The sequence below is a fragment of the Tachyglossus aculeatus genome, chromosome 6 (assembly GCF_015852505.1).
Source record: "Tachyglossus aculeatus isolate mTacAcu1 chromosome 6, mTacAcu1.pri, whole genome shotgun sequence".
Classification (NCBI taxonomy): domain Eukaryota; kingdom Metazoa; phylum Chordata; class Mammalia; order Monotremata; family Tachyglossidae; genus Tachyglossus; species Tachyglossus aculeatus.
This window is the reverse complement of record NC_052071.1, coordinates 57548476-57574401: the sequence shown is the minus strand read 5'-3', so window position 1 is coordinate 57574401 and position 25926 is coordinate 57548476. Positions and strand designations below refer to the sequence as shown.

General features: G+C 44.9%; 1 protein-coding gene across 1 annotated transcript in view; it reads left to right on the top strand.

Moving 5' to 3' along the window:
* KLHL4 (kelch like family member 4) overlaps window positions 1-25722 on the top strand; it is a 183451-nt gene extending 157729 nt beyond the window's left edge. The window contains exons 7-11 of the mRNA XM_038748011.1: window positions 1567-1791; window positions 6745-6907; window positions 11869-12081; window positions 17146-17317; window positions 24165-25722. Of these exons, the coding sequence (XP_038603939.1) occupies window positions 1567-1791; window positions 6745-6907; window positions 11869-12081; window positions 17146-17317; window positions 24165-24224 (833 nt within the window). The 3' untranslated portion in view covers window positions 24225-25722. The remainder of the gene's footprint in view (window positions 1-1566; window positions 1792-6744; window positions 6908-11868; window positions 12082-17145; window positions 17318-24164) is intronic.
* The last annotated feature ends 204 nt before the right edge of the window (window positions 25723-25926 follow it).

Sequence of the window (25926 nt, the reverse complement as noted above, 5' to 3'; positions counted from 1 at the left end):
TGGGGCTGTGTGTGGGGAGGGAGTACTGGGCTTGGATTGGATTCTCAATGATACAGTCGGGGTTATTTTCCTGTAATTATTGTTTATCTTCTTCTTTGGCTATTCTGCTTTTATTAGTGGGCCCTGTGTCAGTTGTTTTCAGGGAGCACAAATGCAATTTAATGGAGAGAAACCATTCCAATAAAAATATTGAGGGAATAGGAGCTACCCTGTCGGTTATGTCTTCCTTATCATAGCTATCTTATAGTATCCATATCATATCGGCCTACTCAATAAAATAACAACAATAGGAACAACAAAATGTATTGCTTGCCAAAGCACTGTGGGGGGTACTGGCATAAATGGAAGATAATCAGATCAGACACAATGGCCGTTCAACCTGGGGTTTACAATCTAGCAAGAGGAAGAGCAGCGATCTTACCCCTATTTCACAGATGAGGAAGCTGAGGCCCCGATGATTTAAATCACCTTCTCAAGGTCACAGAGCAGGCCTGGAGCAAAACTTTGATGAAAACCTGAGGCTCCGGACCCTGAGCCCCATGTTCTTTTCACTAGGTCATGATGTGTCCCCTGAGAGTGATCATCATCATCAATTGTATTTATTGAGCGCTTACTATGTGCAGAGCACTGTACTAAACGCTTGGGAAGTACAAATTGGCAACATATAGAGACAGTCCCTACCCAACAGTGGGCTCACAGTCTAAAAGGGGGAGACAGAGAACAAAACCAAACATACTAACAAAATAAAATAGAATAGATATGTACAAGTAAAATAAATAAATAGAGTAATAAATATGTACAAGCATATATACATATATACAGGTGCTGTGGGGAAGGGAAGGAGGTAAGATGGGGGGATGGAGAGGGGGACGAGGGGGAGAGGAAGGAAGGGGCTCAGTCTGAGAAGGCCTCCTGGAGGAGGTGAGGAAGGGGCTCAGTCTGGGAAGACCTCCCCACCTTCAGCTGGGTGAGTAGTTCTCCCAGAGTTTGCTCATCCCTGGTCTCCGACAAGACCTGAAATCATCCAGTCGGGGCTGAAAGAGTCCAAAATGGGAGCTTTCTGGCCTGTTCCCTTTCCTCCACTCTGAATCATTGCCACTCATCCCCACATTCGCAGTGATCCAGTGTTCCCAACCGGATAGGGATGGATTCTGTTTACAGTCTCTCTCCTGCCTCAACTCTGTGGCCCCTCGTGGAGAGGCCGAGTTGCGGCATGGTGGATAGGACACAACTATAAATTAAGCCACTGAGGTTCGCACGCGATAAATGTGATTGAATAAATAGAGGATGGGCCTTGAAGTCAGAACGACCTGGGTTCTAATCCCAGCTCCATCCATTGTCTGCTGTGTCACCTTGGGCAACTCACTTCACTTCTCTGTGCTTCAGTTACCTCATCTGTAAAATGAGCAGTAAGACTGTGAGCCTTGTGTGGGACAGGGACTGTATCCAATTCAGTTACCTCGTATCTACTCTAATGCACAGTACAGTGTTTGGCACATAGTAAGCGCTTTGCAAAGACGACAGTTCCGGTTAATATTGTCATGACGGTCACTGCCCTGTCAACAGGCACTACCACGCTGGAGAAATACGACCTGAGGACGAACAGCTGGCTTCAGGTGGGGGCGCTGAGCGGGCGAAGGCTGCAGTTCGGCGTGGCCGTCATCGACAACAAGCTGTACATCGTGGGAGGCAGAGACGGCCTGAAAACCTCCAACACCGTGGAATGCTTCAGCCCCGGAACCAAAGTCTGGTCCGTCATGCCTCCCATGTCCACCCACAGGCATGGCTTGGGTAAGGCTAGCAGCCTCCATTTGCCCTTGAAGTTTTATGTAGCCAGTCCCTCCTACTTCCCATCGGGCAGACACTGTTCTCCCCATCTTCAAGTCTCATCTGAAAGACCATCTCCTCCAGGGGGCCTTCTGTGATGAACTTCTCATCTCTTCACTCTATTTCCCCCAGTATTACCAGTGAAGCACTTTAGTGCCACCAAAACATTCAAACACATCCTCTCTCCCATGGCATTTAGACCTTATTCATTCATTCATTCATTCATTCAATCATATTTATTGAGCGCTTACTGTGTGCAGAGCACTGTACTAAGCACTTGGGAAGTAACTTCTAGCTTCCTCCTATACCTTTGAGTGTCTGTCTCTCCTGCTATGTTGCAAATTCCTCAAGGGTAGGGATCAAATTCTAATTCTAATGTAGTCTCCCAAGTGCTTAGTACAGTGCTCTGTACAGAATAGATGCTCAATAAGCATTATTAATTGACTGATTAAGACACAGCATACCATGCTGTTAACTTTTCAGCCTCCATCCCCTTGCTCACACTGTTGTCCCAACCTGGCACTCCCCACAATCCCACAGAGCCTAGTTCTTTCCACCTTCAAAGTCCTCCTGCAATCCTGTGTCTCTCAACAAGCCTTCTCTGATTAACTCTGTCTATTCCAAGGTGGATAGACCCATCAGCAATCTCCTGCACTGACCGTCTGCAGTTATGTCCATATATTTTTTCAGTTGCACATTCCATTATTTATTCTGATTACTCAGAATATTTTTTGACTGTCTTCCTCATTAATAATAATGATAATAATAATAAAAATAATAATAATAATGTTGGCATTTGTTAAGCGCTTACTATGTGCCAAGCACTTTTCTAAGTGCTGGGACTGATAAAAGGTAATCAGGTAGTCCCACGTGGGGCTCACAGTCTTCATCCCCATTTTACAGATAAGGGAACTGGCGCTGGGATAGATAAAACGTAATCAGGTAGTCCCACGTGGGGCTCACAGTCTTCATCCCCATTTTCAGATGAGGGAACTGAGGCACAGATAAATTAAGTGACTCACCCAAGGTCACATAGCAGACAAGTGGTGGAGCCAGGATTAGAACCCATGACCTCTGACTCCCAAGCCTGGCTCTTGCCACTAAGCCATGCTGCTTCTCATTAGAGCAGAGGCTCCTTGTGGGCAAGGAACAGGCCACTCTTTTGTTTTGTACTTCCCAAGCAATTGTTATAATGCCCTGTCCCCAGTGGGTGCTCAATAAATGTTATTACTAGTGCACTCAAACCTCCTATAATAATAATAATAATAATAATAATAATAATAATAATAATAATAATAATAATTGTATTTATTAAGTGCCTACTATATGCAAAGCACTGCTCTAAGTGTTGGGGAGGTTACAAGATGATCAGGTTGTCCCACGGGGGGCTCACAGTTATCCTCATTTTAAAGATGAGGTAACTGAGACACAGAGAAGTTGAGTGACTTGCCCGGAGTCACACAGCTGACAACTGGCAGAGCCAGGATTTGATTCAATCAATCAATCAATCAATCAATCGTATTTACTGAGCGCTTACTGTGTGCAGACCACTGTACTAAGCACTTGGGAAGTCCAAGTTGGCAACATATAGAGACTGTCCCTACCCAACAGTGGGCTAACAGTCTAGAAGGGGGAGACAGAGAACCAAACCAAACATATTAACAAAATAAAAGAAATAGAATAGATAAGTACAAGCAAAATAAATAGAGTAATAAATATGTACAATAGGTACATTTGAACCCATGACCTCTGACGTCAAAGCCCCGGCTCTCTCCACTGAGTCACGCTGCTTCTCTAAGATTGGTGGTGAAGGGAGCGCAGCAGTGAATGGGATTTTAGAAACTCTAACCTTGTCCTCTTCCTTCTCCTGTGGCAATTTCCCATTCCCCCTGACCCTCAGCCAGTCAGGTAGTGCTGTACCCGGGATGAGGAGCTGAAACAACCTAGTGAGGCCCTAGGGGCTATCACTCCCTCTCTCTCTCTTTCCCACCAATCAATCAATCAATCAACCAGTAAACCATAGTAAGCACTTAACAAATTCCACAATTATTATTACTATTATTATTATTATTATAATCACTCCCATACCTGGAGTCATGCTGAGAGGCCATGGATCTTTTAATTGAACTCCTCAGGACCCTGTAGTCCTCTCCCCCTTAACCCAAGAGGGAGCAGGCAGTAATTCAGATGTTTCTAGTGGACCCTTGCAATCTCCTGAGAAGAAGTTGGGTGAGAAATCAAATATCTTGCCATTTGGAGGAGGAAACACTGAATTCCCCTCTTCCAATTGGCTTGGTAGTGGAGGGGAACCAGAGGCCTGAGGGGAAAAGAGAGGTGAAGAGAAAGACTGCATCAGGAAGAGGAGGCTAGCTTGAAGCAATGGATGAAAAGAGGGCAAGAGTTTAAAATGTTTTGGAGCAAGAATAGTAGAAGGATAAGGAGAAGGGAGAATGGGCAAGATAGCAACAGTGAGAAGAGAATAGGTGAGGGAGAAAGAAGAGGTTCAGTGGGTAGGAACAGGGATGAAGGAGGAGAGGAGGAACTTGGGGGTGTTGAGAGGAAAACAGAAATAAGAAGATTTGGGAAATGTTGGATGATGGAGGGAGGGAGCAGAGAACAGTCAAACAGAAGAGTGTGGAATGAATGAGAGAGAAGCAGAGCAGGGGAGAAAGACAGGTGGTGAAAAACAGAAATCCCTTGGAGGGGAATTGCAGACAAATGTCAAGATAATCAATCATTACAAAAGCAGAATCAGAGACTAAATCTGTTCAGGAAAAACACTGCAAGGACTGGGGAAATTAAAAAAAAAAAGAATGAAAAAAGAAAGATTCAGTCGAAGAAAGCTTTTTTTCACATAGTCTCCCAGACAAACTGTCTGCATCTACCAGATTTCAGACACGGTGGAGTGACAGACACAGCCACCGGGAATATCCTAAGGGGAACAGGGACAGCAAGGAAATTTTCTTTATCCTATCCTTGAGGGAGGTGATAGTGGTTGAGGATTCCTCAGCAGACTCCAGCTAAGAAGTTGAAGGGAAATCATAAGAGCAGTCGTATAAATTCACAAGACAGAGAAAAGAGCCTGGGAGGAACCCATTCTCAGGACCCAGACAGAGCTGCACCTAGAGCCTGAGTATTACGATCCAGTCTGACAAACTGGTGATCTGAAAGGAACTGGATAACCCTGTGAGAATTAGAACCAGGTAAAATTGCCACTCCCGGAGTGCTGGGATCCTACGTCTGTTTAAGAATTTCAGGCCCAGAAAAACCATCAGATAGCTTTAATCCCATCCTTCCAAACAGGACTGCCCCCTAAGCCATAACAACAACAACAAAATAAAACAAAGAACAAATAAACTGGTATTTGGTAATCATTTACTATATGTCAAGGACTCTACTAAGCACTGGAGTATATACGAGTTAATCAGATCAGACACAGTCCCTGTTTTAAGCAGTTTAGCCTAGTGGGCAGACCACAGGCCTGGGTGTCAGAAGGACCTGGGTTCTAGTCCCTGCTCCACCATTTGTCTGCTGTGTGACCTTGGGCAAGTCACTTTTCATTTCTGTGCTTCAGTTACCTCATCTTCAAAATGGAGATTACAACTGTGAGTCCCATACGGGGCGGGGCGGCGTCCAATCCAATTTGCTCTTATCCCCCCCAGCATTTAGTACAGTGCCTTGCACATAATAAGCACTTAACAGATATCACCATTATTATTTATCATTGTTATCATTATTATTATATTCTAAGTAGAGGCAGAGCAGATTACAGATCTGACCCATCTTACAGGTGAACCCATTTTGTAGAGGAGGGAACTAAGACGCAGAGATGCTCAGTGACTTGCCTGAAGTCACACAGCAGGCCAGCATTAGAGTTGGGAATAGTACCCCCTAGAATGTAAGCTCATTGTGGGCAGGGCATGTATCTGTTTATTGTTATATTGTACTCTCCCAAGTGCTTAGTTCAGTGCTCTGCACATGGTAAGTAATAATAATAATAATGATGGCATTTGTTAAGCGATTACTATGTGCAAAGCACTGTTCTAAGCACTGGGGGTGATACAAGGTGATGAAGTTGTCCCCCGTGGGGCTCATTCTTCATTCCCATTTTACAGATGAGGGAACTGAGGCTCAGAGAAGTTAAGTGACTTGCCCAAGGTCACACAGCAGACATATGGTGGAGCCGGGATTTGAACCCATGACCTCTGACTCCAAAGCCTGTGCTCTTTCCACTGAGCCATGCTGCTTCTCTATTCAATATTAAATAAGTATCCAATAAGTATTCTATTTAATTCTACTCTATTCTATTCTATCTAGTCTATTCTGTTCAATTCAATAAGTATTCTATTCAATAAGTATTCAATAAATCAAACGACTAAATGAACCCAAGTCCTCTGGCAAACAGGCTTGTGCCCCTTCCACTAGACCACCCACCCTTTTACCAAGTCCATACCCCCAATTTTAACCATCTCTAAGGATTTCTAGACTGTGAGCCCACTGTTGGGTAGGGAAAGTCTCTATATGTTGCCAACTTGTACTTCCCAAGTGCTTAGTCCAGTGCTCTGCACACAGTAAACGCTCAATAAATACGATTGAAAGAATGAATGAATGAATTCGACCCCTGCCAACTCAGTATTTGCTCTTGAGTCTTTTGCTGTGCCTACAAGCTTTTTCCTCTGAGAGCCCATTTCCTCCACCACGTACAGTTGTTTGATAAATGAAAACAATAAATTCATCTGTTGCCAACTTGTACCTCCCAAGCGCTTAGTACAGTGCTCTGCACACAGTAAGTGCTCAATAAATACGATTGATGATGATCTGTTATTAAAAAGAAATGATTGCTTCAAGAATGATACAGCATTCATTCCTAACAGTATATCTCTTTCTGGTTCGTTCGTTGCGGTGATCGCCATCCAGGAGTAGCCATGCTTGAAGGACCCATGTACGCTGTTGGGGGCCACGACGGATGGAGTTACCTCAACACCGTTGAGCGGTGGGACCCCCAGGCCCGACAGTGGAATTACGTGGCCAGCATGTCAACCCCCAGGAGCACCGTGGGCGTCGCGGCTCTGAACAGCAAGTAAGCCAAATGGGAGACCATCATCATCATCATCATCATCAATCGTATTTATTGAGTGCTTACTATGTGCAGAGCACTGTACTAAGCGCTTGGGAAGTACAAATTGGCAACACATAGAGACGGTCCCTACCCAACAGTGGGCTCACAGTCTAAAAGGGGGAGACAGAGAACAAAACCAAACATACCAACAAAATAAAATAAATAGGATAGATATGTACAAGTAAAATAAATAAATAAATAAATAGAGTAATAAATATGTACAACCATATATACATATATACAGGTGACAGAGTGGACCAGAGTCCACCCGGCCCTCCCAGGATATGGGACGCGTGCTCTTGTGAAATCCCACACTGAGGAAAGCTCACGCCAATGGCATTTCCGAGTTCCAACACTGCGTACGTGCTCATAAGTGAGTTCTTCCACAATGAACCCAAAATGGATCACGTGGTTAAAATCCCTGATTCTTCAGTGGAATTCTAGGCAAAACACGTATCGAAAACCCACAGCGTGGCCAAACTGAGTAAACTCCTGCCTCTGGCCTGAAATGCCTGAAATGCCCTCGTTATTCATATCTAAGAGACAATTAGGGAAGCAGCGTGGCTCAGTGGAAAGAGCACGGGCTTTGGAGTCAGAGGTCCTGTGTTCAAATCTTGACAATGCCGCATGTCTGCTGGGTGACCTTGGGCAAGTCACTTAACTTCTCCGAGCCCCAGTTACCTCATCTGTAAAATGGGGATTAAGACTGTGAGCCCCACGTGGGACAATTTGATCACCATGTATCCCCCCAGCGCTTAGAACAGTGCTCTGCACATAGTAAGTGCTTAACAAATGCCATCAAAAAAAAAATTACTCTCCCCCTCTTCAAAGCCTTATTGAAGGCACATCTCTTCCAAGAGATCTTCCCTGACTAAGCTCCCTTTCCTTTTCTTCCGCTCCCTTCTATGTCACTCTGACTTGCTCCCTTTATTCATCCTCCCTCCCAGCCACGCAGCATTTCATTCATTCAATTCATTCAATCCTATTTATTGAGCGCTTACGGTGTGCAGAGCACTGTACTAAGCATTTGGGAAGTACAAGTTGGTAACATATAGAGACGGTCCCTACCCAACAGCGGGCTCACAGTCTAGAAGGGGGAGATGGACAACAAAACATAAAAACCAAATAGATAAAATATGTACAAGTAAAATAAATAGAGTAATAAATATGTACAAACATTTATACAGATGCTGTGGGGAGGGGAAGGAGGTAAGGCGGGGGGGGGATGGGGAGGGGGGGTAGGGGAAGAGGAAGGAGGAATTATTATTCTCTGGGCCTCAGTGACCGCATCTGTAAAATGGGGGTTGAGACGTGGAGTAGGGGACTGTGTCCAACCCGATCGGCTGTCACATAGTAAGCGCTTAATACCATAATTATTATGATTATTGTTATCCTTGACTCCTTCTCTCCTTCCCCCAGCCCCACCCGGACAGCCTTTGCTGTTGGCTCGAGAGGCAAAGAGCTGCTCCGGGCCGGGACTTATGTCCATATCTCTCATTTACTGATTTCTATTAATTTGCATCTCCCCCTCTAGAATATTAGTTGTAGGCAGGGAATGTGTCTGTTTATTGTTATGTTGCACTCTCCCAAGCGCTTAGTACAGTGCTCTGCACACAGTAAGCACTCAATAAATACAACTGACTGACCAACTGGCTGTCTGACTGTTCTTCCTCTCTGGACTGTAAGCTTATGATAGGCAAGATACTTGTCTACAAAGTCTGTTATATCGTATTCTCCCGCGTGCTTAGCACAGGGCTTTGCACACAATACGTACTCAATACATACAGTTGATTGAGACAGTACACGCTCAATTAATACAATTAATTTCACTAGAACAGTGCTCCAGCGCTTAGAACAGCACCTTGCACATAGTAAGCACTTAATAAAAGTGCTTAATAAATACCATCATCATCATCATCATCTTGAGCTGCACATGGTCGAGAGTTTGAATTTTTGCGCAGGATAGTTGTAATTGTTAATAAAATTGTTAGCAATTTTAATTGTTATAAACAATTAAACATCAATTTTTATAAAGCAATTGTTTATAACAATTCTAATTGTTATAAGTAATAATATAGTTGTTAAAAAAACTAAGAGGTTAAATAAGCTCAACAGACTTTGGAAAAAATAAAATTATTCGCTGGTTTTCTAAAACCTTTAGTATAGTCATTATGTGCGGTGAAATTCATTTAGTACAGTGCTCTGCACACAGTAAATGCTCAATAAATATGATTGAATGAATACAGTATTTTCTGCCAAATATTGGTGGTTTTCATGGCTTCTCAAATTGTGACCTGCTCGGAGCAGTTACTAGCTCCAAGCCATCAGTCTCCAAAGACAAACACACTATATAGATTTTCTTCCCCCTTGGTATTGGACTTGATTTTAAAATCACTGAGGGAAGGGAAACCTAATGGATAGAGCACAGGCCTGAGAGACAGAAGGACCCGCCTTTTCATCCCAGCTCCGCCTCTTGTCTGCTATGTGACCTTGGGCGAATCACTCACTTCTCTGTGCCTCAGTTACCTCATCTGTAAAATGGGAATTAAGACTGTGTCCAACTTAATTTGCATTTACCCCAGTGCTTAGTACAGTGCCTGGCACATAGTAAGCCTTGACAAATACTATTAAAAAAATCTGATTTTTTCCTATAACTCTACCATTTTCCTCTTAATATATTATTCTTCCAATAATGCATATTGAGTTGGAAAAGAAACAGGTCCAAGGGCAAATTTACTTCGAACTTAAGTTTGTGTCATTGTTAAGAAGCAGCATGGCTCAGTGGAAAGAGCCCGGGCTTTGGAGTCAAGGGTCAGGGGTTCAAATCCCAGCTCCGCCAATTGTCAGCTGTGTGACCTTGGGCAAGTCACTTAACTTCTCTGTGCCTCTGTTACCGCATCTGTAAAATGGGGATTAAGACTGTGAGTCCCCTGTGGGACAACCTGATCACCGTGTAAACTCCCCAATGCTTAGAACAGTGCTTTGCACATAGTAAGCGCTTAATAAATGCCATCATTATCATTATTATCATTCCACAGCACCAAGCAGAAAATATGCTAACACTGTGACTCCATCCTGTCCAGGGCCAGAAGGAACAATAATTCGACTGTCTTTGGTATCAATCAGTGTTATCTACTGAACACTTTGTGCAGAGCATTATACTAAACGTTCGGGAGAGTGCAATGCATTGAAGTTGTTGAACACAATTCCTCCCGCAAAGAAGCTAACAATCTAGTGGGAGGATCTCACAATCTAGTGTAACGTAAATTCCATCTATTAACTTAATAAGATAATCACCCTTCCATTAAGGAATATGCTGGGATCAGCAATTGAACTGACTTTGCATCCTGTTGGCTGTTGGTGGCTTTGTATTTTGCCAATCATTACTGTGGAATCAATTAATATTGGGAGTCCTTGATGAAAGGTTGTATATTTCAGGGTATGTCTAATGTTCTCTAAACAAAAACCTGGGATTAAAAAAACACCGTTCAAAGTTGCCTTGGTGCAGTATTATTGAAATAATATTTCACAGAGGAAATATTACTATTCAGACAAAATCTCCTGGAAAAGATTAGTGACGATGGCCCTGCCTGTCACCCTAAGATGGGGGCATGTTCAGCCAATTAGTCAACCAATCAATCATACTAATTGAGTGTTTTCTGCATGCAGAGCACTGTACTAAGCTCTTGGGAGAGTATAACATTGTATTGACACCTATCTACTTGTTTTGTTTTTTGTCTGTCTCCCCCTCTACAAATAATAATGATAATAATAATAATAATAATAATAATAATAATGGCATTCGTTAAGGTATCCAGTGCTTAGAACAGTGCTTGACACCTAACAACAACAATAACAATGATGGCATTTATTAAGCGCTTACTGTGTGCGAATCACTGTTCTAAGCCCTGGAGGGGTATACAAGGTGATCAGGTCATCCCACGTGGGGATCACAGTCTTAATCTCCATTTTACAGATGAGGTAACTGAGGCATGGAGAAGCTAAGTGGCTTTCCCAAGGCCACCCAGCTGACAATTGGCGGAGCTGGGTTTTGAACCCATGACCTCTGACTCTAAAGCCTGTTCTCTTTCCATTGAGCCACGCCGTTTCTCTGTGAGCTTCTCTAGACTGTGAGCCCGTTGTTGGGTTGGGACCATCTCTATATGTTGCCGACTTGTGCGTCCCAAGCTCTTAGTACAGTGCTCAGCACACAGTAAGTGCTCAATAAATATGACTGATTGAATGAATGTCTACAGCCCACCCCGCACCCTCCGCTCCTCTGCCACTAATCTCCTCACTGTACCTCGCTCTCGCCTGTCCCGCCATCGACCCCCGGCCCACATCCTCCCCCTGGCCTGGAATGCCCTCCCTCTGCCCATCCGCCAAGCTAGCTCTCTTCCTCCCTTCAAGGCCCTACCGAGAGCTCACCTCCTCCAGGAGGCCTTCCCACACTGAGCCCCTTCCTTCCTCTCCCCCTCGCCCCCCTCTCCATCCCCCCATCCTACCTCCTTCCCTTCCCCACAGCACCTGTATAGATGTATATATGTTTGTACATATTTGTTACTCTATTTATTTTACTTGTACATATCTATTCTATTTATTTTGTTAGTATGTTTGGTTTTGTTCTCTGTCTCCCCCTTTTAGACTGGGAGCCCACTGTTGGGTAGGGACTGTCTCTATATGTTGCCAACTTGTTCTTCCCAAGCGCTTAGTGCAGTGCTCTGCACACAATAAGCGCTCAATAAATACGATTGATGATGATGATGACACATTCCCTTCCCATAAGGATGTTGGAATCTACTACAGCTCCTGCTTTCCCCTCTTCCTCTTCCTCCTTTCCCTTCCTTGTCCCCTTTCTCCTCCTCCTCCTCCTCCCACATGGCGGTTGCGGTCCGCAGGCTGACCGGCCCCTGTCCCCACAGATTGTACGCCGTCGGCGGGCGAGACGGGAGCTCCTGCCTGAAGTCGATGGAATGCTTCGACCCTCACACCAACAAGTGGAGCACGTGTGCCGCCATGTCCAAGCGGCGAGGAGGGGTGGGAGTGGCCACCTACAATGGCTTTTTGTACGCCGTGGGGGGACACGACGCCCCAGCGTCCAACCACTGCTCCCGCCTGTCGGACTGCGTGGAGAGGTGAGGACCCACATCCATCCCCTCCCCTGGCCTTGGGGTCCCTTTGATGCCCATTTGGGGGCCCATGGGGAAGCGGTGATTGAGCGGGAATGTTCCCGTTTATTGTTCCATCAAACTCTCCCAACCGCTTAGTACAGTGCTCTGCACACTGTAAGCCCTCACGAAGTACGATTGAAAAAACCAGTTTGGGAGTCAGAGGCGGTGGGTTCTAATCCCAGCTGCGCCACTTGGCTGTGTGACGGTGGGCAAGCCATTTAACTTAGCTGTGCCTCAGTTACCTCGTCTGTAAAATGGGGATGGAGAAGCAGCGTGGCTCAGTGGATAGAGCCCGGGCTTTGGAGTCAGAGGTCTTGGGTTCAAATCCCAGCTCCGCCAACTGTCAGCTGTGTGACTGTGGGCAAGTCACTTCACTTCTCTGGGCCTCAGTTCCCATCATCATCATCATCATCATCAATCGTATTTATTGAGAGCTTACTATGTGCAGAGCACTGTACTAAGCGCTTGGGAAGTACAAATTGGCAACATATAGAGACAGTCCCTACCCAACAGTGGGCTCACAGTCTAAAAGGCTCTGTAAAATGGGGATTAAGACTGTGAGCCCCCCGTGGGACAACCTGATCACCTTGCAACCTCCCCAGCGCTTAGAACAGTGCTTTGCACATAGTAAGTGCTTAATAAATGCCATTATTATTATAAGACTGTGAACCTCAAGTGGAACTACTTGATTACCTGCCTGATTGTATCTACCTCAGCGCTTAGAATAGTGCTCGGCACATAGTAAGCACTTAAATAGAGAAGCAGCGTGGCTCAGTGGAAAGAGCCCGGGCTTTGGAGTCAGAGGTCATTGGTTCGAATCCCAGCTCCGCCACATGTCTGCTGCGTGACCTTGGGCAAGTCACATCACTTCTCTGAGCCTCAGTTACCTCATCTGCAGCTCCTTCCCTTCCCCACAGCACATGTATATATGTTTGTACATATTTATTGCTCTATTTACTTATTTATTTTACTTGTACCTATCTATTCTATTTATTTTATTTTGTTAGTATGTTTGGTTTTGTTCTCTGTCTCCCCCTTCTAGACTGTGAGCCCACTGTTGGGTAGGGACTGTCTCTATGTGTTGCCAGCTTGTACTTCCCAAGCGCTTAGTACAGTGCTCTGCACACAGTAAGCGCTCAATAAATACGATTGATTGATTGATTGATTGATTGATAAAATGGGGATTAAGACTGTGAGCCCCATGTGGGACAACCTGATCACCTTGTATCCCCCCAGTGCTTAGAACAGTGCTTTGCACATAGTAAGCACTTAACAATTGCCATTATTATTATTATTATTAACAAATACTATTATTATCATTATTATCATTGTTATTATTATCTTTATTAAAAGTACAAGTTGAAGTAATGGGCCAGACAATTATTACTCTTCCCTCCTTCAAAGCCTTACTGAAGGCACATCTCCTCCAAGAGGCCTTCCCAGAATAAGCCCCGCTTTTCCTCATCTCCCACTCCCTTCTGCAGTGTGGCTCAGTGGAAGGAGGCCGGGCTTTGGAGTCCGAGGTCAGGGGTTCATATCCCGGCTCTGCCAATTGCCAGCTGTGTGACTATGGGCAAGTCACTTGACTTCTCTGGGCCTCAGTTCCCTCATCTGTCAAATGGGGATGAAGACTGTGAGCCCCCCGTGGGACAACCTGATCACCTTGTAACCTCCCCAGCACTTAGAACAGTGCTTTGCACACAGTAAGCACTTAGTAAATGCCATTATTATTATTATTATTATCTCTATAACGTGTTCTCTTTGATCTTCCCCCCTTCCCCACCCCAGCACTTAACGCGCATATCTGTAATTTTATTTATGTATATTGACGTCAGTTTATTTGTATTGATGTCTGTCTCCCCCACTTCTAGACTGTGAACTTCTTGTGGGAAGGGATTGTCACTCTCTGTTGCTGTATTGTACTTTCCCAAGCCCTTAGCATAGTGCTCTGTACACAGTAAGTGCTCAATAAATACGATTGAATGAATGAATGAATAAATGAATGAAAGTAATCAGAGCAACTGGACATAGTCTTTCGTTCAGAGACACCTGCCTTACCTTAGTATGAAGTCGACTTAGAATGTTAATGAGGTTAACACCAGAGAGCTCATTAAAATCTCTCGCATGTATATATTCAGATTATTAGAAAATAAAACAAAACAAACAAATAAAAGGCAAGTTTGGAAATTCTTCCTCCTCGGGCTGTGTGACCTTGGGCAAGCCACTGAACTTCTCTGTGCCTCGGTTACCTAATCTATAAAATGGGGATTAAGACTGTGAGCCCCACGTGGGACAACCTCATTACCTTGTAATAATAATGATTATAATAATAATGGCATTAATTAAGTGCTTAATATGTGCAACGCACTTTTCTAAGTGCTGTTTTAATGATGGCAATTATTAAGTGCATACTATGTGCACAGCACTGTTTTAAGCGCTGGGGAGGTTGCAAGGTGATCAGGTTGTCCCACGGGGGGCTCGCAGTCTTAATCCCCGTTTTACAGATGAGGTAACCAAGGCACAGAGAAGTTAAGTGATTTGCCCAAAGTCACACAGCGGACAAGTGGCGGAGTTAGGATTTGAACTCATGACCTCTGACTCCAAAGCCTGGGCTCTTTCCACTGAGCCATACAGCTCCTCCCTCAGCACTTAGAACAGTGTTTGGCACATAGTAAGCAATTAACAAATACCATAATTCCTCCCCTCCCCACTGCCCCAACCCCAGATTTTTGCTCAATCCCCCTCCACACCCTACAACACTTCTGTATATATGTGCATATTTATTATTCTATTCATTTTTCATTTATTAATTCAATCGTATTTATTGAGCACTTACTGTGTGCAGAGCACTGTACTAAACGCTTGGGAAGTACAAGTCAACAATATATAGAGACGGTCCCTACCCAACAACGGGCTCACAGTCTCGAAGGGGATTTTATTTTATTAATGATGTGCATATATCTATTATTCTATTCATTTATACTGATGCTATTGATGCCTGTTCACTTGCTTTGTTGTCTGCCTCCCCCCTTCTAGACTGAGAGCCCGTTGTTGGGTAGGGATTGTCTCTGTTGCCAAATTCATTCATTCAATCATATTTAGTGAGCACTTACTGTGTGCAGAGCACTGTACTAAGTGCTTGGGAAGTACAAGTTGGGAACATATAGAGACGGTCCCTAACCAAATTGGACTTTCCAAGTGCCTAGTACAGAGCTCTTCACAGAGTAAGCACTCACTAAATGTGATTGAATAATAATAATGACATTTATTAAGCGCTTACTATGTGCAAAGCACTGTTCTAAGCGCTGGGGAGGTTACAAGGTGATGAGGTTGTCCCACGGGGGGCTCACAGTCTTAATCCCCATTTTACAGATGAGGTAACTGAGGCCCAGAGAAGTTAAGTGACTTGCCCAAAGTCACCCAGCTGACAATTGGCAGAGCCGGGGTTTGAACCCATGACCTCTGACTCCAAAGCCCAGGCTCTTTCCAGTGAGCCACGTTGCTTCTCAGCTTGTATCTGACCCCAGTGCTTATCACATAATGACCTCAGCACGTAATGCTTAGCACAGAATGAGCAGTAAACCCATTCCAAACTCAATATTCATTCATTCAATCGTATTCATTGAGCGCTTACTGTGTGCAGAGCACTGTACTAAGCGCTTGGGAAGTACAAATTGGCAACATATAGAGACGGTCCCTACCCAACAGCGGGCTCACAGTCTAGAAATCATTAGGGTCCCAGGTCCCGAGGAGAGCTGTGCACCGTCCAGGCTGCTTGGGTGGACCCTTCATTCATTCAATTGTATTTATTGAGCGCTTACTGTGTGCAGAGCACTGTACTAAGCGCTTGGGAAGTACAAGTTGGCAACATATAGAGACGGGCCCTACCCAACAGCGGGCTCACAGTCTAGTGATCATTAGGGTGCCAGGTCCCCAGGAGAGCTGTGCACGTCCAGGCTGCCTGGGCGGACCCCTTTCATTCATTCAGTCGCATTTATTGAGCGCTTACTGTGTGCAGAGCACTGTACTAAGCGCTTGGGAATTACAAGTTGGCAACATATAGAGACGGGCCCTACCCAACAGCGGGCTCACAGTCTAGAGATCATTAGGGTCCCAGGTCCTGAGGAGAGCTGTGCACTGTCCAGGCTGCCTGGGCGGACCCCTTTCATTCATTCAATTGTATTTATTGAGCGCTTACTGTGTACAGAGCACTGTACTAAGCGCTTGGGAAGTACAAGTTGGTAACATATAGAGACGGTCCCTACCCAACAGCGGGCTCACAGTCTAGAAGTACAGACCCCTTGTCTGTATGCCCAATGGCAGCATTTTTAAGGAGAGACCAGGGGCCCAGAGTCACGCACTGCAAATATGGTCAGCGGTCCAGCGTCCATAAAATTCGGCGCTCTTTCATTCATTCAATTGTACTTCTTGAGGGCTTACCTTGTGCGCTCATTCATTCATGCATTCAAAAGTACTTCTTGAGGGTTTACCGTGTGCAGACCACTGTACTGAGTGCTTGGAAGGGTTTGATACAACAATAAACAGACACATTCCCGCTCCATCACTGCTTTCCCCCAAATGGGCATCATAGGGACCCCAGTGCTAATCTTTTAGACTGTGAGCCCACTGTTGGGTAGGGACCGTCTCTATATGTTGCCAACTTGTACTTCCCAAGCACTTAGTACAGTGCTCTGCACACAGTAAGCGCTCAATAAATCCCATTGATTGATTGATAGAGGGGATTATGCTGCTTCTCCCCATTGAATTAATAATAATGATGATGACAATGATGATGATGATGATGATGATAATAATAATAATGATAATAATAATAATAATAATAATAATAATTTATGTGGTGATCCAGGGATGGATTAACTTGGGATGCGAAAGGTGTCACCTCACCTGGAGAGGACAACCTGACTTCCAATGGTCTTTTCCTGCCCTCTCCTGGTCACACTGAGGCATCTGAAGGGAGTGTTGAGGACGCCTAAATTATGGTCATCTTCTTTTTCCCACGGCTTCCAGGTATGACCCGAAAACAGACACCTGGACCACCGTGGCCCCGCTGAGAGTTCCCCGCGACGCCGTGGGCATCTGCCAGCTCGGAGACAGGCTGTACGCGGTCGGAGGATACGACGGGCAGTCGTATTTGAACACGGTTGAGTCGTACGATGCGCAGAATAATGAGTGGACGGAGGTAATGGGACCCTGGACATTGTTGATGTGCATATAATAATAATCACAATAAGGATGATGATCACTTTAGATGCTTACTGCGTGCCGGGCACGTACTAAATGCTGGGGCGGATGCAAAAATAATCAAAATAACTGAATGGAAACAGTCCGTGTCCCAAGTGGGGTTTACAGTCTTAATCCCCATTTTACAGATGAGGTAAGTGAGGCACAGAAAAGTTAAGTGATTTTCTCAAGGTCACATAATAATAATAATAATAGCATTTATTAAGTGCTTACTATGTGTAAAGCACTGGGGGGATACAGGTGATCAAGCTGTCCCACGTGGGGCTCACAGTCTTAATCCCCATTTTACAGATGAGGTCACTGAGGCTCAGAGACGTTAAGTGACTTGCCCAAGGTCACACAGCAGACACGTGGCGGGGCCGGGATTCGAACCCATGACCTCTGACTCCAAAGCCCGTGCTCTTTCCACTGAGCCACGCTGCTTCTGATTAGAAACCAGATCCTCTGACTCCCAGTCCTGTGAATGAATGCATGAATGAATGAATGCTACATTCAGAGGTAGATGCAAGATGAACAGATCCTCTCCCAAGAGCTGAGTACAGGGCTTTGCGCATTGTAAGTGCTCAATAAATACCCGTGAATCAATGAATAGATAAAGGTCCCACACGGGGCTAACTGTTTCAATGGGAGGTATTGAATCTCTATTTTGCAGGTTCAGGGAACTAATGCACAGAGAAGTTAAATGACTTTCCCAAGATCACACAGCAAACAAGTGGCTGAGTGGGATTAGAACCCAGGTCCTCTGAGTCCTAGGTCTGTGCTGTGTCCGCTAGCCACGCTCTTTCTCATGTATACTGACCACCCCGTTTGTGAATATGTTTCTTTCTGTCTCCCCTGCTCCTTGAGAGCGGGGATCATGTCTACTTACTCAGCTGAACCCTTCCAAGAATTTAGTGCAAGGCTCAGTATAGAGTATGTGCTCAATACTTCCCATTAATTTATTACTACTATAGTATTTATCAAGTGTAAATGTTGGGCCAAGGTCACCAAGCAGTGAGGAGACACATGATGTACTTCCCAAGCGTCTAGTACATTGCTCTGCACACAGTAAGCGCTCAATAAATACGATTGAATGAATGAATGATGTAATTCGCCTCTGTGCACTGCCCCACCCAGTCCTCACAATTAGGAGAGACTTTTAGACTGTGAGCCCACTGTTGGGTAGGGACTGTCTCTATATGTTGCCAACTTGTACTTCCCAAGCGCTTAGTACAGTGCTCTGCACACAGTAAGCACTCAATAAATACGATTGATGATGACGATTGATGAGAGGGCAGATCCAGAAAATAGGAATAAAGCTACAAAAGGAGAAAATCTTAAAAATGCACCATCCAAGAATGGGCATCTTTAAAGGAGGTTAACCATAGCTGGGGTGACTGTGAGCCCACTGTTGGGTAGGGACCGTCTCTATATGTTGCCAACTTGTACTTCCCAAGCGCTTAGTACAGTGCTCTGCACACAGTAAGTGCTTAATAAATACAATTGATTGATTGATTGATTGATTGAGTTTAGTAAAGACGGCAGGTCTCAGGTTCCTGATTGCCCCAGAAACACAGTCCTTAGCATAGGACCAACCCTGCATTCTGACATTTTTTTTTTAAATGGTATTTGTTAAGCACTTACTATGTGCCAGGCACTGTACTAAGTGCCGGGGTAGGCACAGCAAATCAGGTGGCACATAGTCCCTCCCCCATGGGGGCTCACAGTCTTAATCCCCATTTTACAGATGAGATAACCGAGGCCCAGAGAAGTAAAGTGACTTGCCCCAGGTAACACAACAAGTGAGAAGCAGCGTGGCTCAGAGGAAAGAGCACGGGCTTTGGAGTCAGAGGTCATGGGTTTGAATCCCGGCTCCGCCACATGCCTGCTGTGTGACCTTGGGCAAGTCACTTCACTTCTCTGGGCCTCAGTTACCTCATCTGTAAAACAGGGATTAAGACTGTGAGCCCCACGTGGGGCAACCTGATCACCTTGTATCCCCCCCAGTGCTTAGAATAGTGCTTTGTACATAGTAAGCACTTAACAAATGCCATTATTATTATTATTACTATTATCATTATAGTAATAATACTATTATTACTATTCTTCAGAGAAGAAGTGTGGCTCAGCAGAAAAGAGTGCAGACTTTGGAGTCAAAGGTCATGGGTTCAAATCCCGGCTCCGCCAATTGTCAGCTGTGTGACTTTGGGCAAGTCACTTAACTTCTCTGGGCCTCAGTTCTATCTTCTGTAAAATGGGGATGAAGACTGTGAGCCCCATGTGGGACAACCTGATCACCTTGTAACCTCCCCAGTGCTTAGAACAGTGCTTTGCACATAGTAAGCGCTTAATAAATGCTATTATTATTATTATTATTATTATTATTATTATTATTATTATGTCACCCGGGTCCTTCTGATGCCCAGGCCCATACTCTCACCACTAATGGCCTTAAACCTCCTCACAGTGTGAGACTAACCCTAGGACAGTTCTTGGGAAGTTGCCCCAGTTGCCCCTGCGGGGAGAGAATCATCCTGCAAAGAGTCCGAGGTGCTTATCACAGTGGAATAAAATCCCCTTGGAGGAATCCTTGGGCACTGATTGTAGGAGGTCTTGAGGGTAGAGAATCCTCAAAGGGCTGTCCTGTGGTGTTAATCTTCAGCACGCCAAATTCATTCAATCATATGTATTAAGCGCTTCTGGTGTGCAGAGCACTGTACTAAGCACTTGGGAAAGTACAATACAATGATAAAGAGTGGCGATCCCTGCCCAACAAATCCCCCTGGGGAAACCTCAGGCCCTAACTAATCAATCGATCAACTCATCAGTGGTATTCATTCAATCGTATTTATTGAGCGCTTTGGTTTTGTTCTCTGTCTCCCCCTTTTAGACCGTGAGCCCACTGTTGGGTAGGGACTGTCTTTATATGTTGCCAACTTGGACTTCCCAAGCGCTTAGTACAGTGCTCTGCACACAGTAAGCGCTCAATACGATTGATTGATTGACTGATTGATTACTGTGTGCAGAGCACTGTACTAAGTGCTTGTCAAGTACAAGTTGGCAACACATAGAGACAGTCCCTACCCAACAGTGGAGTTTATTGACTACTTCCCTTGTGCTGAGCAATCTATCAATTATTCAGTCTCATTTGATTGTTCTGCACATAGGTAAGCTCTCAATACTGGTCAATACAGCGCTTTGGAGCTTACAATATTATAGAATTTGTAGAGACACATTCTCGGCCCGCAGAGTGCTTACAGTCTAAGCAATCTAGGGGGAGACAGGCATTAAAGCAGAAGCAGCGTGGCTCAGGGGAAAGAGCCCGGGCTTTGGAGTCAGGGGTCATGGGTTCAAATCCTGACTCCGCCAATTGCCAGCTGTGTGACTTTGGGCAAGTCACTTCACTTCTCTGGGCCTCAGTTACCTCATCTGTAAAATGGGGGTGAAGACTGTGAGCCCCCCCGTGGGACAACCTGATAATAATAATAATGATGGCATTTGTTAAGCGCTTACTATGTGCAAAGCACCGTTCTAAGCACTGGCACCATTCTATGTGCTGATGCTTATCAGCACTTAGAAATGCTATCATTATTATTATTATTATTATTATTAATAAAATAGATTACTGATCATCATCATCATCAATCGTATTTATTGAGCGCTTACTATGTGCAGAGCACTGTACTAAGCGCTTGGGAAGTACAAATTGGCAACATAACTGATGTGGAGATAAGTGCTGTGGGGCTGAGGGTGGGGTGCATACCAAGTGCTAAAGAGTAATAATGGCACTTATTAAGCACTTACTACGTGCAAAGCACTCTTCTAAGCACTGGGGAGGTTACAAGGTGATCGGGCTGTCCCATGAAGGGGGGCTCAGTCTTAATCCCCATTTTACAGATGAGGTAACTGAGGCACAGAGCAGTTAAGTGACTTGCCCAAAGTCACACAGCTGACAGTTGGTGAAGCCAGGATTTGAACCCATGACCTCTGACTCCAAAGCCCGAACTCTTTCCACTGAGCCACGCTGCTTCTCAGGTAGATTCAAGTATATAGGCAGGTGAGAAGGGAGAGAAGGTCAGGGAAATGAGAGCTTATTCAGCGAAGTTGTCACGGAGGAAATATGAGCTTAATAAGGCTTTGAAGGTGGGAAGAGTTGTGGTCTGGCAGATATGAAGGGAGAGGGAGGTTTGTGACCTTGGGTAAGTCACTTCCCTTCTCTGTGCTTCAGTTCCCTCATCCGCAAAATAGGGATTAAGACTGGGAGCCCCATGTGGAACACGGACTGTGTCCAACCCGATTAGCTTCTATCTAGGAGAAGCAGCGTGGCTCAGTGGAAAGAGTTCGGGCTCTGGAGTCAGAGGTCATGGGTTCAAATCCTGGCTTCACCAACTGTCAGCTGTGTGACTTTGGGCAAGTCACTTGACTTCTCTGGGCCTCAGTTCTCTCTTCTGTAAAATGGGGATGAAGACTGTGAGCACCACGTGGGACAACCTGACTACGTTGTATCTACCCCAGTGCTTAGAACAGTGCTTGGCACATAGTAAGTGCTTAACAAATACCAACATTATTATTATTATTATCTACCCCAGAGCTTAGAACAGTGCCTGCCACATAGTGAGCGCTTAACAAATGCTACAGCTAGTATTATTAATATTCTCTATTATTAATAGAGAAGCAGCGTGGCTCAATGGAAAGAGCACGGGTTTGGGAATCAGCAGTCATGGGTTCTAACCCCTGCTCCGCTGCTTGTCAGCTGTGCGACTTTGGGCAAATCACTTAACTACTCGGTGCCTCAGTTACCTCATCTGTAAAATGGGGATTAAGACTGTGAGCTCCATGTGGAACAACTTGATCACCTTGTATCCACCCCAGTGCTTAGAACGGTGCTTTGCACATCATCATCATCAATTGTATTTATTGAGCGCTTACTGTGTGCAGAGCACTGTACTAAGCACTTGGGAAGTACAAGTTGGCAACATATAGAGACAGTCCCTACCCAACAGTGGGCTCACAGTCTAAAACATAGTAAGCACTTAACAAATGCCATTATTATCATTATCATTATTATTATCCTTCTAGACTGTAAGCTCATTTTGGGCAGGGAATGTGTCCGTTTATTATTATATTGTACTCTTCCAAGTGCTTAGTACAGTGCTCTGCAAATACTAAGCACTCAAGAAATGCGATTGAATGAATTAGTGTGGGCAAAGGATTATAAATGGGATAGAAAACTTCAAGATACAATGAGTAGGTTGGCATTACAGGTCAGCATTTTGGGTGGTAATAGGTGAATCTGTGAGGTAAGGTAGAGGGGGAAAGGCTGATTGAATGTTTTAAAGCACATGGTCAGGAGTTTGACAGAAATGTGGATGAACCACCACTCAAAGTTTTAGAGGAGTGGGGAGGTAAGGACTGAATCTTTTTTAGAAAAATGATCCACAGAGCAGACTAAAGACTGGACTAGAGAAAGACTCCCCCAAGTTCTCAGAACAATGCTCTGCACATAGTAAGCACTCAATAAATATGACTGGTTAATTGACTGTTTGAGGCAGGATGGCCAGTGAGGAAGCAGGTACAATAATAATAATAATAATAATAATAATGGTATTTGTTAAACATTTACTATGTGCCAAGCACTGTTCTAAGTGCTTTGGGGGGATTCAAGGTAATCAGGTTCTCCCAAGTGGGGCTCACAGTCTTAATCCCCATTTTGAAGATGAGGGAACTGAGGCACAGAGAAGTTAAGTGTTTTGCTCAAAGTCACACAGCAGACAAGTGGCAGAGCTGGGACTAGAACCCATGACCTCTGACTCCCAAGCCCGGGCTATTTCCACTGGGCCACGCTGCTTCACTAGTAAAGATGGGATAGGATTAGTGCTTGGATCAGCGTAGTAGCAGTTTGGATAGGGGGAGGGAAAGATGATTTTTAGGGATGTTGTGAAGATAGAATCCACAGGATCTGGTGACAGACTGAATACGTGGGTTGAAATGATAACTGTGGTATTTCTTAAAGGTTTACTATGTTGCCAGGCATTAGAATAATAATAATGGCATTTATTAAGTGCTTACTATGTGCAAAGCACTGTTCTAAGTGCTGGGGAGGTCCCCCAGGGGGCTCACAGTCTTCCTCCCCATTTTACCGATGAGGTCACTGAGGCCCAGAGAAGTTAAGTGACTTGCCCAAAGTCACACAGCTGACAAGTGGCAGAGCCGGGATTTGAACCCATGACCATTGTACTAAACACTGGGGTGAATACAGCAAGTAGGGTTGGACGCAGTCCCTGTCCCTCATGAAGCTCACCTTCTCAATTCCCATTTTACAGATGAGGGAACCGAGGCACAGAGAAGTGAAGTGACTTGCCCAAAATCACACAGTAGAAAGATGACTGAGCTAGGATGGAGAGAGACAGATGAGTTGAGGATAAGACCAAGGTTACAGGCTTGTGAGACAGACCCCCCAAGGAGAGCTGGAGTGTCGGTTAACCCACTGCCATCCAACAAGTGGAAGCCCTGGTACCGTTCCTTGGCGGCCTCTGTGGAGAACAAAATCCCCTCCCCAATCAATCAATCAATCAATCGTATTTATTGAGCGCTTACTATGTGCAGAGCACTGTACTAAGCGCTTGGGAAATACAAATTGGCAACACATAGAGACAGTCCCTACCCAACAGTGGGCTCACAGTCCACTCCCCATAGGAAGTGGGGTCTTTTAGACCTCGGGGATCCACGTGGAAGAGACAGCACCCCAACAACCACCTCACAGTGTTTGCGATGTCGATAACCAAGACAACTTTTTCCCCCAACAGGAGGTCCCCGTCAACATTGGAAGGGCCGGAGCTTGTGTCGTCGTGGTCAAGTTGCCGTGACTGACACACAAATACCCCGGACCGACGTTTCCATGAAACAGGGGAAGAGGAAGGGGAGAGGTGGATGCCTGGGCAGGAATGGAGGGTGGAGGCCGTTCTTTTTAGCAGCTGAAACGTTCAGATAGACGTCAGCTTGAGGGTGGACCAGAAACCCGAATTTGTCTGTCTTCTTGAAAAGAAGCATTTTCAAGATTTCAATTGGATACAAACTTTAGGAGGACTCTGGGTTTACCAGTTAATATTCAGGAAGATGAGGATGTTTTCAACCGGGCACTGAGGACCCATTTTAAGAGTTATTCATAAAAAGCAATAAGGGCCAGGAGGAGCGGACAGCAGATACACCAGGAAACGCACAGTCATCCCAAATTTGTGATGGTTTTAACTGAACTTAAATGAATAAATAAATGAAGAGTTGAACTAAAATGAGCTTCAGACCGTCCAAGAAAACCAGTCAGGGTTGAAGTTGAACTAGCTTTCAATTGAGGGAATATCATATTATTTCAGGAAATTGCTACTCTTCTATTACGACCCTGATACGAAATCATAAGGACATGCATAACATTTTATTTTCTGAATCCACCTTTTTTCAGTTAAGAGGCTTTGATGATTTGCCATAACAAGCCCCCCTCAGAAATGTTTGTTTTCTCAGTTTGGGTGGTTTTATCCTGAAAAACTTGTTGAGTTCTGGAATTTCAATAAGTTTTGCATAAAATCTCCATTGCTTAAGACAATTTACCGATCTACTAGTTTCCCATGACTTGGATTTCTACACCTCATATCTATTGAGAGAAGAAAGGTCTCAACCAGAGACCATCTAAAGAAACTGGTGACCACCTTAATCAGTTATTGTGCTGATGACAGTGTTTCACATTGATTACATTGACTACTTTCCTTCATCCCTCTGGCCGGACACCCTGAGCATGCTGTAGCTTCAGTTTAAGTTGGATGAAGAATCCCCATCACTGGGAAGATGTTCATGTAAATTCAGCCATTAAGCACAACGAACGAAAGAGGAAATACAGTATTTATCATATTGATACAAACTGTGATTTTAGCTGGAGAGCCAACCGCTCCCCACGGCAGCCGACATCTTTACCAACCACCCTTGTCCGCTCACTTCTTCGAGAACCCGAGGACTGTGTGTGCTTTGAAGCCTCGTGTTATGGAAAACCGTTTCCATCCTGTCGAACGCTCCAATGCCACGGACCTCGGAGGAACCATTTCTTCGTAAACACGTCCCCCCACAAGCCCAGAATGGTCTGGCATCATCGGACAAGCTTTCGTTGATTCTCTGGCAGTGGTCTGTCTAAAATGCGGAGGGAAGACTCACCCTGGGCAAGACCTGAATGGATTCTATCACTGTCAGCCACCCTGCTAACCTGTCTTTGGAAGTCAGAGGATTGACAGTGAAAATCCTTTTTCCGCAAGGTTGAAACACCATGGCCTAGTGGATAGAGCACTGCCCTGGGAGTTAGAAGGACCTGGGTTCTTATTCCAGCTCCGCCACTTGTCTGCTCTGTGACCTAGAGCAAGTCATTTCACTTCTCTGTATCTCATTTACCTCATCTGTAAAATGGGAATTGAAACTGTGAGCCCCACGTGGGACAGAGACTGTCTCCCATCTGATTAGCTTGTATCTACCCCAGTGCTTAGAACAGTGCTTGACACAAAGCAAGCCCTTAACAAATACCATTATTATCAT